This window comes from Scyliorhinus canicula, chromosome 15 (assembly GCF_902713615.1).
Source record: "Scyliorhinus canicula chromosome 15, sScyCan1.1, whole genome shotgun sequence".
Lineage (NCBI taxonomy): Eukaryota > Metazoa > Chordata > Chondrichthyes > Carcharhiniformes > Scyliorhinidae > Scyliorhinus > Scyliorhinus canicula.
The window spans coordinates 76,645,778-76,660,827 of NC_052160.1; the positions used below are offsets into that span (position 1 = coordinate 76,645,778).

General features: G+C 47.2%; 1 protein-coding gene across 1 annotated transcript in view; it reads right to left on the minus strand.

Annotated features, from left to right (window-relative positions):
* c15h16orf89 (chromosome 15 C16orf89 homolog) overlaps positions 1 to 15,050 on the minus strand; it is a 143,179-nt gene that overhangs the window by 25,527 nt on the left and 102,602 nt on the right. Inside the window, exon 7 of the mRNA XM_038820879.1 lies at positions 12,081 to 12,164. Coding sequence (XP_038676807.1) covers positions 12,081 to 12,164 — 84 coding nt within the window. The remainder of the gene's footprint in view (positions 1 to 12,080; positions 12,165 to 15,050) is intronic.

The window sequence follows — 15,050 nt, forward strand, 5'->3', positions numbered from 1 at the left end:
CATTTTCCACCGACAGCTGGCGAATGGTTTAGAAAAATCTTCCCGCCCCGAATGTCTGGTACAGTATGTGGACGACCTACTACTGCAGACAGACACAAAGGCAGAGCACATTACGCTTCTGGCCGAGCTCCTGGAACTTTTAACCGAGATTGGATGTAAAATTAACCCAAGAAAGGCCCAGATATTGGAAAATAAAGTGATGTATTTGGGTACAGTCATCACGCACGGCAAACGCGAGATCGAATTCAAAAGAATTGATTCGATTGTCAAATTGCGCCTTCCCCAGAATGTTTCAGCCCTCCGGTCGTTCTTAGGACTGGTTGGTTATTGTCGGAACCACATCGATGGCTTCGCGACAAAGGCAGCCCCACTCTCAGACCTCCTTAAGAAAGGAGCTTCCGCAGCATACAGAGGCTGTGGAAGAGTTAAAGAGAGCCCTTAGCGCAGCACCCGCGCTACAAGTCCCAGACCAACTCTCCCCCTATGCAATAGAGGTAGCGAGCACAGATCTGACCCTCTCGGCCGTGTTGCTTCAGGAACGGCACGAGCAGCTACGACCCGTGGCTTATGCCTCCCGACTTTTAGACCCAGTAGAACAAGGATTCTCAGCCTGCGAGAGGCACCTCCTGGCAGTTTTCTGGGCAGTTCAATACTTCTCCTACATTACCGGACTCAACCCCATCACCATTTTGACCGAGCACACCCCCACACAGTTACTCCTAGACGGTCGACTGAAGGACGGTTCAGTTAGCCAGATTAGGGCAGCTAGGTGGACACTACTTTTACAAGGACGCGACATTACGGTAAAACGGACACGCACACACACATACTTAGCAGACAACCTCCAATACCCCGGACAGCCCCATGAATGTGAAATTGTAGCACCCCTACACAACACAGGACCCTTCATAGCGAAGACACCCCCCAGGAAGATAGGAAACCCAAGACAAAGCCCCCAACACACAGACACGTGTGGCCCACTAAAGATATACGTGGACGGTTCATCCACGGTTTTAGATGGTGAACGTATCACTGGATGCGGCATCTATGTCGAGGACGCGCAGGGTCGCGCTCTCGAAGAAATAGCATTAAAATTGCCAGGTCACTTAGGCGCGCAGGCAGCAGAGCTCGCGGCCATAGCGTACATAGTGGACCACCCCGATTCTTTCCCCAGCCCGGCGGACATATATTCAGACAGTCTATATGTCTGCAACAGTTTGACAGATTTTCTACCCCTGTGGAGGACACGAGGTTTTGTCTCCGCAGAGTGGAAATCCCTTCCATCAGCCCCTTTACTCCGCCACATCCTAGACAAAGCGAAGGATAGGACCTTTGGCATTATAAAAGTTAGAAACCACCATAGGTCATCCCCCCCTGGGAATGTAAAAGCCGACGCACTGGCTAAGGCAGGTTCCAGGCGAGGACACTTGTGGACACCCCCAGCTAGCGCACCAGCTAGCGCCCCTGTGAGCACAGTTCAAGTCTCACAGACTGACATTAAGGATTTAGCAGAAGCACAGAAACAGGATGAGGATCTCAGGGAGATTTTTAAAGGCAACTTTGTGCCTCAGTATGATAAGTTTAGACACGCTCTGACCACACATGAGGGTGTGATCATCAAGGACCAGCTTTATGTGGTCCCGCAGCAGGACATAAACCAAATGATTGTCTTGTTCCATGACGGACACGGACATCAAGGAATCGACACGACCACGAGGCACCTCAGGCAGCTCTGTTGGTGGCCTAACCTAAGGACCGATGTAACCCATTACATCGAGAATTGCCTTATTTGCGCCCAGAATAACCCGGAGAGGTATTCCAAGAAGGCACAGCTTCGGCATACTCGACCAGTTAATGGCCCCTGGACAAACCTCCAGATCGACTTTATAGGACCATTGCCCCCTTGTAGGAATGGCTATAAATACATGCTGGTGGTAATTGATACCTTTACCAAATGGGTAGAGGCATTCCCCTCAAGAACAAATACAGCTAAGACAGCTGCAAAGATCCTGACCCACCACATCTTCACGAGATGGGGTTTACCTAGAAGTATAGATTCGGACCAGGGATCTCACTTCACAGGACGTGTCATGAAGAACGTCCTGACCATATTCGGCATCAAACAAAATTTTCATATTGCGTATCACCCACAGTCCAGCGGGATCGTAGAGCGCATGAATCGGACACTAAAATCGACCCTTAGGAAAATGGTTCAAGAGAACAATTCTACATGGGATTCAGTACTCCCATTTGCACTAATGTTTATCCGAAATACGGTTTCCACATCTACAGGTTTCACCCCACACACACTCATGACCGGACGCCCTATGAAAGGTACAGAATTCCTTTTAGGACTGGACATGACTAACCCCGAAGTGACGGCCCTCACCCATGAGAAAGCTGTTAAAGACTAGTTGAGACTGTGAGGTCTGCACAGATCGCAGCCGCAGTTCAACTAGGGAAACGGAGCAGACAAAGCACAGCCTGCTTTAACAAGACCGTACACCACACAGAATTCCAGGTTGGGCAACAGGTAATGCTATCTGTGTATAACCCCAGCAGTTTTTTGGCACCAAAATTTTCAGGCCCGTATTCAATTTCGGACAAAATTAGCCCCTCAGTTTACAGGATAAAATACCCCAATGGAAAGACTGCGTGGTTCCATATTAACCAGCTAAAGGCATATGGAACAGTCTAACCATGCACACCATGTCCTGCTAGACGCAGCAGAACACCTCGCCCCGCCCGCTAGAGACACGTTTCCACCATCCCCCTCACAGACCAGTTCATCGTCGGACTCGCCCACGACTCCGCCCACTGATCACAACAGACCACGCCCCGAAACGCCCACAAGCTGCCACAGCAGAGACAGTGATACTGACACTGACTTTGAGGACAGCCACAGCACACAACCCTACAGCCCACACTGCAGCGACTATGACCCCGACTCCAGTGACCCCATGGAAGTCACCTATATCAAATATCCAGACCCACCACCCAACCCCGACTACCCCGACAATGCCCATTCAAGTTTAGACCCAACATTATGGCACAGGGACAATTCGTACAGACTTGTCCGTAATGACGAAAGTGACCCCCGGTCACATAATTACAAAATTGCATGCCTGATCCACACAAGGGTGTGGGATCCGGGAGAGCAGGACGACACGGTGTCTGAATCCCGACACGGCAACCCCTTTGTGACCCTGTTCACAGAGGCAGAGGAAAAGTGAGGTGTCCAGATGATGTAAAATAGGAACCGCTTGAGGGAAGCGATAACCTTTCTGATGGAACCTGCACGTATGTTTTGTTCGTTAGTTTATGTTTGTTTGTCTTTACTATTAATGGTTCAGTTGGAGGTTGGACCCCTTCTTTTCAGCTGAAAAGATTGTGACCACCTCGCACGCACTTTAGCTTGTCCGCCGAAACCTTTGAGAACTTCAGTTGTATCCTCTGGTGAACCGACACGGTTCACGACTTGTTCCCTGTTTTTAGATGTTGGAGCATCTTGGCTCCTCCCTTGTTTTTTAGGTGCCCCTCTATTCGGTGAATAGAGGCTGCAAACCCACGGTAAACACATTCTTGCCCGTTCATTCCAGGTTACTCAGGCAGTGGACAAACGGCACTAAGGACCCGCCCTGTCTGAGAACCCACTTTGGTCAGCCAAGCTCGGGTACGGCACAGCACGCCTTACCCGGGGATTCCATCCAAATCTTATCCGTAGCGGCCCATACACAACCCATTCAACCTTTTGTTTCAAAATTTGTTTTCATTTTTCGTTAGGTAGCCCTTAGGCCGCCATCCCACATGCTATTTACATCCAGGAACATTCGGATGGTAAATTTGCAAAGCCTGCGAGACGGCTCGCAGGAGGAAAGTTGTTAGGTGTATTCTGTTCCTAAAATTCGCTTTTGAAAAAAAAAATGAGGGGAGTCACATGGTGTGACTTGGACAGTCATTTTAATGGGTCAATTGGAATTAGAGGACAGATACACTAACAAGTACGGATATTAAACTGTGTATTGACAGATACTGTGCTTGATCCCATAGCTTTCGAAGAGTCAAAAGAAGGTTCACGGCAGGGATCGGCCATACACAGGAGGAAGAGAAAGAGAACGAAGAGAAGACCATGATGGAAGCCTACCTATTACTGTTAAATGTTGTATTTGTATATGTGGAAGCGAGTGATGTTTCCCCCACAACCCCCGCCGTCAATGTTTCCCTCACACCAACTTCCCCGTGCTCAGCTCTGATCAGCGAAGTTCAGACCTGGTGCACAAAATTTATGACATGGTATTCAATGTCGTACGTGATTGAATCACTGCTAGTGATTGCAATTCTCTGCGTAATTGTACAGACCCTCAGGTTGAGGAAATGGAGTAGGAGAGCCTCCCGTTCCTGTCCCTCAACCATCTACGGAGTTCAATCCCCTATTTTCGGTTTCCACCAATCCCCCCAGCCCCTCAATGAATAAAGCACTATGTTAATAAAGGATACCCATGTATTATATTGTTCTGAACTCGACTGCCGAGTCAGAAAGTGATATGTAATGTGGTGTGAATGGATAAGGTTTTTAGACTGTAATAAAATGCTTAAAGTAAGATAAGGATAGTACTTGTGATAGGTAGAGGTTCCCGGTTATTGGTAATGCATGTCCCCTTTGACATAGCGCCAAGTAGAAATGTCAGATAAAAAATTTTCTTTCCATAGTTAAAGACAGAGTAGATGCCCAGGAACTTGCTGAGGTCAGGGAACACAAAGAGGGCACCCAGAAGCACTCGAGGAAACGTGCATAGGTGATCCTTCACAATTTTATTGTGAGGATCACAAGGAGGGAATGTAGCCACCTAAGATGGACACTGGGCTACAAAATGGAGAACTGCTAAGGCTGTAGGGAGAAAACAGTCTTCGCAAGGACAAGCAGTTTGCAGAAGGCTAATTAGCATTCTGCATGTACAGAAACCAGTTTGTGGCCAGGTGCAGAATCTCAGCTAAAGGTGTAAATGGCAACAACGATCTACATAGTAATGAGGTGATCCAGATCCAGGCCCACACAATAGAAACATTTAGGTATGAATGGATACTTTTGAGTAGACGCCCAGACGGAACGGCACCATAGTATCCATCACAAAGAACCATAGAGACCGCCCCACCCATCGAGAAGCGACCCTCAGATTGGGGGGTTTGGAAAATATCGATTGGGAGAAGGCCCAATCGATACACGGCAGGTAGAGAACCGCCCCGAAGAGGCACGGACTTTGGGGGACCTATAAAAGTAGACCCCGCACATGGTTCGGTCTGTTTTTGACTCCGGCTCTCTGCTGTTTTCATCGCTTTGCTGATACATCGCATCCTGACTCCAGTTCCATCACCAGCTGTTGAGCCACCAGCCATCGAACTGTAAGTGTCACCACAACGATCGCTACGTGATCCAGACTTTGCTAGACCCTGACGATTTTAAGACCCTGAGAGTTGCAGACCAAGAACGGGACGAAGGCCTCGCTCCCTGACCTTGCCTGTTCCTGTCTAGATAAGTATTTTAGTCGTTTAGTTTAGAAGTAACTTAGTCTCTTTAGCGTATGCATGAGTATTTATTATATTTGTTATAATAAATATCAATCGTTTGAACTTACTAATCGGTGTACAGATTTATTACTTTGAACCTGACCTTGATGTACTTGTGAGGTGTCTAAATACGGCACCTGGCGACTCCTGAGCAGAATTACATACACAGAGCCGTAGTAGTGTTAAGCACACGGCCTTTAAACGGCGACGTGTTAATACACTCCAATAAAACGCGTAACACTCAAGTAAAACGCGCAACAGGCTTACCGGCCTATAGTTACCAGGGTTATCTCTACTCCCCTTCTTGAACAAAGGGACCACATTTGCTATCCTCCAGTCCTCTGGCACTATTCCTGTAGCCAATGATGACATAAAAATCAAAGCCAAAGGCTCAGCAATCTCTTCCCTGGCTTCCCAGAGAATCCTAGGATAAATCCCATCAGGCCCCGGGGACTTATCTATTTTCACCTTGTCCAGAATTGCCAACACTTCTTCCCTCAATGCCATCTATTCTAATAGCCTGGGTCTCAGCATTCTCCTCCACAACATTATCTTTTTCCTGAGTGAATACTGACGAAAAGTATTCATTTAGTATCTCGCTTATCTCCTCAGCCTCCACACACAACTTCCCACCACTGTCCTTGACTGGCCCTACTCTTACCCTAGTCATTCTTTTATTCCTGACATACCTATAGAAAGCTTTTGGGTTTTCCTTGATCCTACCTGCCAAAGACTTCTCATGTCCCCTCCTTGCTCGTCTTAGCTCTCTCTTTAGATCCTTCCTCGCTTCCTTGTAACTATCAAGCGCCCCAACTGAAACTTCACATAGGCCTCCTTCTTCCTCTCAACAAGAGATTCCACTTCTTTGGTAAACCACGGTTCCCTCACTCTACCCCTTCCTCCCTGCCTGACTGGTACGTACTGATCAAGAACACGCAACAGCTGTTCCTTGAACAAGCTCCACAAATCCAGTGTGCCCAACCCTTGCAGCCTACTTCTCCAACCTACACATCCTAAGTCATGTCTAATGGCATCATAATTGCCTTTCCCCCAGCTATAACTCTTACCCTGCGGGGTATACTTATCCCTTTCCATCACGAACGTAAAGGTCACCGAATTGTGGTCACTGTCTCCAAAGTGCTCACCTACCTCCAGATCTAACACCTGGCCTGGTTCGTTACCTGTCAACATATTGTGTCAGGAAACCCTCCTGCACATATTGTACAAAGAACGACCCATCTAATGTACTATATCTTTTCCAGTCAATATTTGGAAAGTTAAAGTCTCCCACAACAACTACCCTGTTACTTTCGCTCTTTTCCAGAATCATCTTCGCCATCCTTTCCTCTACATCCCTAGAACTATTAGGTGGCCTATAGAAAACTCCCAACAGGGTGACCTCTCCTTTCCTGTTTCTAACCTCAGCCCATACTACCGCGGGAGAAGAGTCACCATCTAGCATCCTTTCCGCCACCGTAATACTGTCCTTGACTAGCAGCGCCACACCTCCCCCTCTTTTGCCCCCTTCTCTGAGCTTACTAAAACACCTAAACCCCGGAACCTGCAACAACCATTCCTGTCCCTGCTCTATCCATGTGTCTGAAATGGCCACAACATCGAAGTCCCAGGTACCAACCCATGCTGCCAGTTCCCCTACCTTATTTCGTATACTCCTGGCATTGAAGTAGACACACTTCAAACCACCTACCTGAGCACAAATCTGTGCTCCTGACCTCTATACTCTCAATCTCCCGTACCCCAAAACTACAATCCAGGTTCCCATGCCCCTGCTGAATTAGTTTAAACCCCCCCAAAGAGCACTAACAAATCTCCCCCCCCCCCCCCCCCCCCCGAGGATATTGATGCCCCTCAGGTTCAGATGTAGACCATCCTGTCTATAGAGGTCCCACCTTCCCCAGAAAGAGCCCCAGTTATCCAGAAATCTGAATTCCTCCCACCTGTACCACCCTGTAGCAACGTGTTTAATTGCTCTCTCTCCCTATTCCTCATCTCACTATCACGTGGCACGGGCAATAACCCAGAGATAACAACTCTGTTTGTTCTCGCTCTGAGCTTCCATCCTAGCTCCCTAAAGGCCTGCCTGACATCCTTGTCCCCTTTCCTACCTATGTCGTTAGTGCCAATGTGGACTACGACTTGGGGCTGCTCCCCCTCCCCCTTAAGGACCCGGAAAACACCATCCGAGACATCTCGCACCCTTGCACCTGGGAGGCAACATACCAAACGTGAGTCTCTCTCGCTCCCACAAAATCTCCTATCTGTGCCCCTGACTATTGAGTCCCCAATTACTAATGCTCTGCTCCTCTCCCCCCTTCCCTTCTGAGCAACAGGGACAGATTCTGTGCCAGAGGCCCGTACCCCATGGCCTACCCCTGGTAAGTCCCCCCCCCCCCCCCACAAGTATCCAAAACGGTATACTTGTTACTCAGGGGAACGACCGCAGGGGGTCCCTGCACTGACTGCTTCTTCCCAGTCGCTCTTACAGTTACCCATCTATCTCCAGTCTTTGGTGTAACTACTCCCCTGAAGCTCCTATCTATGACCCCCTCTGCCTCCCGAATGATCCGAAGTTCATCCAACTCCAGCTCCAGTTCCCTAACTCGGTCTTGGAGGAGCTGGAGATGGCTGCACTTCCTGCAGGTAAAATCAGCAGGGACACTAACTGACACTAACCCTAACCCTCACCTCAAACATCCTGCAGGAGGAACATTGCACTGCCTTCCCTGCCATCCCTCTAAGTTCCAACCAAGCTCTGGTTAACAAATATAAAATAAATAAAAAATAATAATATAATATAGCACTTACCTGCTCACACCAATGGGTCTTATTATTAGGTTAGAGGAGGAGGGAGGGTGGGAGACACTATACGTGTAGTGTCTCGGGTTTCCTCTCCACCAGAATTTATTGGCTAGGGGGGGAAAAAAAACCTTCCCAGAAGTCCGCGGGTCGTACTTCCGGTTCCCGCCTTATATTAAAAGAAAAACAGGATCGGTACCTGCTGGCTCTCCCTCTCGCACTCGTTTGAAAGTCCCGGCTGGATCTCCCTCTCGCGCTCGTTTGAAAGTCCCGGCTAGCTCTCCCTCTCGCGCTCGTTTGAAAGACCCGGCTGGATCTCCCTCTCGCGCCCTTTTGAAAGTCCCGGCTGGCTCTCCCTCTCGCGCTCCTTTGTAAGTCCCGGCTGGCTCACCTCTCGCGCCCTTTTTAAAGTCCCGGCTGACTCACCTCTCGCGCCCTTTTTAAAGTCCCGGCTGGCTCTCCCTCTCGCGCTTTTTTGAAAGTCTACCCCAGGTTACTGAGGGAAGCGAGGGTCGAAATAGCTGGCCTTAACAGATATCTTTGCAGCATCCTTGAGCACGGGTGAGGTCTCGGAGGACTGGAGAATTGCTAATGTTGTCCCTTTGTTTAAGAAGGGTAGCAGGGATAATCCAGGGAATTATAGACCTGTGAGCTTGACGTCAGTGGTAGGCAAACTGTTGGAGAAGATACTGAGGGATAGGATCTATTCACATCTGGAAGAAAATAGACTTATCAGTGATAGGCAGCATGGTTTTGTGCAGGGAAGGTCATGTCTTACAAACCTTATAGAATTCTTTGAGGAAGTGACAAAGTTAATTGATGAGGGAAGGGCTGTAGATATCATATACATGGACTTCAGTAAGGCGTTTGATAAAGTTTCCCATGGCAGGTTGATGGAAAAAGTGAAGTTGTATGGGGTTCAGGGTGTACTAGCTAGATGGATAAAGAACTGGCTGGGCAACAGGAGACAGAGAGTAGTGATGGAAGGGAGTGTCTCAAAATGGAGAAGGGTGACTAGTGGTGTTCCACAGGGATCCGTGCTCGGACCACTGTTGTTTGTGATATAAATAAATGATCTGGAGGAAGGTATAGGTGGTCTGATTAGCAAGTTTGCAGATGATACTAAGATTGGTGGAGTTGCAGATAGCGAGGAGGACTGTCAGAGAATACAACAAAACGTAGATAGATTGGAGAGTTGGGCAGAGAAATGGCAGATGGAGTTCAATCCAGGCAAATGCGAGGTGATGCATTTTGGAAGATCAAATTCAAGAGCGGACTATATGGTGAATGGAAGTGTCTTGGGGCAAATTGATGTGCAGAGAGATCTGGGAGTTCAGGTCCATTGTACCCTGAAGGTGGCAACGCAGGTTGATAGAGTGGTCAAGAAGGCATACAGCATGCTTGCCTTCATCGGACGGGGTATTGAGTACAAGAGTTGGCAGGTCATGTTACAGTTGTATAGGACTTTGGTTCGGCCACATTTGGAATACTGCGTGTAGTTCTGGTCGCCACATTACCAGAAGGATGTGGATGCTTTGGAGAGGGTGCAGAGGAGGTTCACCAGGATGTTGCCTGGTATGGAGGGTGCTAGCTATGAAGAAAGGTTGAGTAGATTAGGATTGTTTTCGTTGGAAAGACGGAGGTTGAGGGGGGACCTGATTCAGGTCTACAAAATTATGAGAGGTATGGACAGGGTGGACAGCAACAAGCTTTTCCCAAGAGTGGGGGTGTCAGTTACAAGGGGGCACGATTTCAAGGTGAGAGGGGGAAAGTTTAAGGGAGATGTGCGTGGAAAGTTTTTTACGCAGAGGGTGGTGGGTGCCTGGAACGCTTTACCAGCGGAGGTGGTAGAGACGGGCACGATAGCATCATTTAAGAATCATCTAGACAGGTATATGAACGGGCGGGAACAGAGAAAAGTAGACCTTGGAAAATAGGCAGCAGGTTTAGATAAAGGATCTGGATCTGCGCAGGTTGGGAGGGCCGAAGGGCCTGTTCCTGTGCTGTAATTTTCTTAGTTCTTTGTTCTTTGTTCTTGTGGGTGAGTCCCAAACCAGGGGGCAATGTTTTAAAATTAGGTGTCACCCTTTGAGACAGAGATGAAGAGAATTCTTTTCTCTCAGAAGGTTATGTGTATTTTAAACTTTTTGCCTCGGAAAGTGGTGGAGGCGGAGTCACTGAATATTTTTAAGATTGAGATTCTTGTGTAAGAGAATCAAAGGTTATCGGGGGTTGATTGTGTCGTGTTAGGTATACTGGTCTAATACTGGCTGCAACTGGATGCAGCTTAGATCAGAAAGATACTCCAGACCTTGTGTGATGAACAGTATTAATAACTGCCGTAAACGGTACCTGACCTTTAATACCTTGCCCCTTTAAGAGGCTTGGAACCCTGGGGGACTCCGCCTCTGGCTAAGTTCCCAGGAAACGGTATATAGGATGAGCCTCCATGTGGTGAGCACACTTCTCTCGGATGCTCTTCAGTTCTCTGTAGATTAAAGCCTTTTGATTACCGACCTCGCTCTCGCGTCGTAATTGAGGGTGCCTCACCTTGAAGTTAGTTCAATCAGGTTTATTGAACTAATAGCATAGTTAACACAGTTCTCTGTGAGTTCAACTCTCTGCTAACTTAAGTGTGGTTACTCTGTCTGACTGAACCAGACTAGCTCTTAGCCAAGTGGTGGAGGTGTGAGATTGTAACAACGCCCTTGACTGACTCTCTAGATGTTCATCAATGGAAAGAGGCGGAGTGTGATTGCCTCGTGTGTTTTATAGTCAGATCCCACCCCTGAGTGTCCTGCCTGCTTATTGGTCATGTCCTGTTCTCTGTGTCCATTAGATGCTTGTCTGTATATCATTATGTGTATGTGTGTGTGCCTGCATATCATGACAGATTGGAATGTGGAATTCAACATATGGAGATCAGCAATGATCTTATCGAAAGACGGAGCAGGCTCTAGGAGGCCAAATGACCATCTTCTATTTTGTATGCTTGTAATAACATTTCTGTCAATTCTGGAAATTCGAACTCCAAGTTCTTTGGAACACATTGAGAAACTTTGAATTGGTTGAACAAACAACAAGATCAAAGAAAAGTACAGCACAGGAACAGGCCCTTCGGCCCTCCAAGCCTGTGCCGACCATGATACCTAAACCTAAAGCCTTCTACACTCTGGAGTCCATATCCCACTATTCCCATCCTATTCATGTATTTGTCAAGATGCTCCTTACACGTTGCTAACGTACCTGCTTCCACCACCTCCTCTGGCAGTGAGTTTGAGGCACTCACAACCCTTTGTGTAAAAAAATCCTAGCTCGCACATCTCCTCTAAACTTTGCCCCTCACACCTTAAACCTGTACCCTCTAGTAATTGACTCTTCCACCCTGGGAAAAAGCTTCTGACTATCCACTCTGTCCATGCCCCTCATAATTTTGTAGACTTCTATCAGGTCGCCCCTCAACCTCCGTTGTTCCAATGGAAACAAACCAAGTTTATCCAAACTCTCCTCAGTTTTTGGAATTTACTGTCTTCCATTCAGACATGATAATGCACGAGTTGATGCTATTGAGAATTATCATCATATATTTACATGTCTTGACGTTTAGACCATGTTCTACTTGTCTATCAGTCGGTTTGTAACAGAATATCTCATTAATAGCAAATGCAATAAACATTAAAATGAACTCAATATTTTACCTTTCAAATGTTTCACTCTTCTCTTTACTCGTTTGTGCTTTGTGAACACATATTGTTCTTCTCTTGGTGAATATCTGGGCTCATCTAATTGTAATAGAGTACATTTGATTAACTTCTTTTTTTTAATATTCTAATTATAATATTTATATCTTAACACCTGAAGAATAATTAACATTTTTTTGAAAGAAAATCTAGGTGAAATGAGTTGTTACTTACAGAAAAGAAAATTATCTTCCACTTTAAAATGTCCCCATTCTTTATGAAATAGCTGTCATTTGTGAAGTTTCAATAGGAGCTCGTGCTTCTCAGCTGTTTCAATGAAGTCAACTATTGCCAAAATTTCACAGCTCTCTCTGGACAAAAGGGGAAGTGAACCTTCAAACCAGTTCTGGATCTGTACTAACCCAGGAATGCATTGCAAATGGCGGATAGCCAGGATGAGCCAGATTAACCTGCGAGATACTATGAAGTCTCACCGCACTGGAACTGTTTCAGGACATGTGAAATAAGATCATCATGGGAGACAGAACCAAATTTCACAGAGGGACCCCTCACCAAACTCCTGGATGGTTGGAGCAGAGGTGTGACATCCTTTACCAGCAATCACGCAGACATCCATCAGGCAAGGGTCACCGATGCAGTCACACTAGGGAGAGGCCATTCACCTGCTCTCAGTGTGGGAAAGGATTCACTCGGTTATCCAGCCTGCAGACACATCAGCGAGTCCACACTGGGGAGAGACCATTCACCTGCTCTCAGTGTAGGAAGGGATTCAGCATGGGAGGCTGTGGCCACGATAATGAGTGCCAGCTCACTCCACATAGAAACAAACAGGAGCAGGAGGAGGCCCTTCAGCCCTTCGGGCCTGCTCCACTATTCATAATAATGTTATGGGCCAGGATTTAGAGAACCCCAAAGTGTATCATGGAGTTCACCTGACCCACGACTTTTACTAGATTGTGGTATGGGGAGAACACGGCCCACTCTACAGTGTGGTGCAGCAGAAATTTTAAAATATTTTTTAAAGCAAAACAATGTTTATTCTATGAACTCAGTTAACCTTTTTAAAACATACAGTGAACCATCAATTAAAATACACCCCCAAAGAATACAGCACTCTAAGTAATCCTTAAACTTTCCTTTTAACATCCATAGACAAAAACCTTTTGACAGAAGCACATCAGGTTTAAATTCTCTACTGAGAGCAGTTAACACTCTGAATTCACCAAATGATCTAGAGATAGTCTTTAGATGGCAAAGAGATTGAAATTACACCATCTTTGACTGACTTCAGCTCCAACACTAAAACAAAACCAAAAAACGCAGACACACCCAAGCTTTTCCTCAAAGCAAAACTAAAAAGCAGAGCCAGAGCTCAGCTCCACCCACACTCTGACATCACTGCAGCCAATTGAGCAGACAAACATTTCTTAAAGTGGCATTCCCATGACACTGATCATGCGACTCAATAGCCTAATCCCGCTTTCCCCCATACCCATTGATCCACTTCATCCTAAGTGTCATATCTAACTACTTCTTATGTTTTGGCCTCACCTCCTTCCCATGGTAACAAATTCCACAGGCTTCCACTCTCTGGGTGAAGACATTTCTCTTAATCTCTGTCCTAAATGGTCCATCCTGTATCCGCAGACTGTGATCCCTGGTTCTGGACACATCCATCATTGGTTCCCAATGTTCCATCTACGTTGCATCTATGAGGACAGGGCAACAGTGCCAAGAGAAGATGAATGACCTTCTTTGTCCGGCCATGTAAGTCCGCTCCAGATGTATACTGCGTGCACCTTTCACACCTCCACAGTGATCTCGCTTCCACCCAACTCACAGGTCCCAATACTTGTCACGCTGCCCCCCCCCCCCCCCCCCCCCCCTCGACATCCCTGCACTTCCCATGGTCCCTCAGCAGATAATCTGCTCTTTACATCCCCACTCTCACGCACGTACCACGTGTGCCAACTTCACACACATCTGACTGGGGAGGTATCTATTCCATTGCAGGAAAAACTCGAGCACGACCAGTGTGAGCGGGAGCAGCCTTCACGGGTCATGCCCGAGCTAGAAGTCTATTGCCTGTCAGGAGAGAGACCTTGAATTGCTGGTAAGGAGCAGGATCGCACCTGGCCATAAGGCAAGATGAGGGAACCAGAGAAAAGTGAGAACCTCCAAGACATGCAGCCTCAGTGCAAGCATAGAACATAGAACATAGAACATTACAGCGCAGTACAGGCCCTTCGGCCCACGATGTTGCACCGTCCTGTGAAACCCCTCTAAAGTCCATCTACACTATTCCCTTATCGTCCATATGTCTATCTAATGACCATTTGAATGCGTTTAGTGTTGGCGAGTCCACTACTGTTGCAGGCAGGTCATTCCATGCCCTTACTACTCTCTGAGTAAAGAACATACCTCTGACATCTGTCCTACATCTATCTCCCCTCAATTTAAAGTTATGTCCCCTCGCGCTGGACATCACCATCCGAGGAAAAAGGCTCTCGATGTCCACCCTATCTAATCCTCTGATCATCTTGTATGCCTCAATTAAGTCCCCTCTTAACCTTCTTCTCTCTAACGAAAACAGCCTCAAGTCCTTCAGCCTTTCCTCATATGATCTTCCCTCCATACCAGGCAACATCTTTGTAAATCTCCTCTGTACCCTTTCCAATGCTTCCACATCCTTCCTATAATGTGGCGACCATAACTGCACACAATACTCCAAATGCGGCCGCACTAGAGTTTTGTACAACTGCAGCATGACCTCATGGCTCCGAAACTCAATTCCTCTACCAATAAAAGCTAACACACCGTACGCCTTCTTAACAACCCTCTCAACCTGGGTGGCAACTTTCAGGGATCTATGGACATGGACACTGTGATCTCTCTGCTCGTCCACACTACCAAGAATCTTACCATTAGCCCAGTACTCTGCCTTCCTGTTATTCCTTCCAAAGTGAA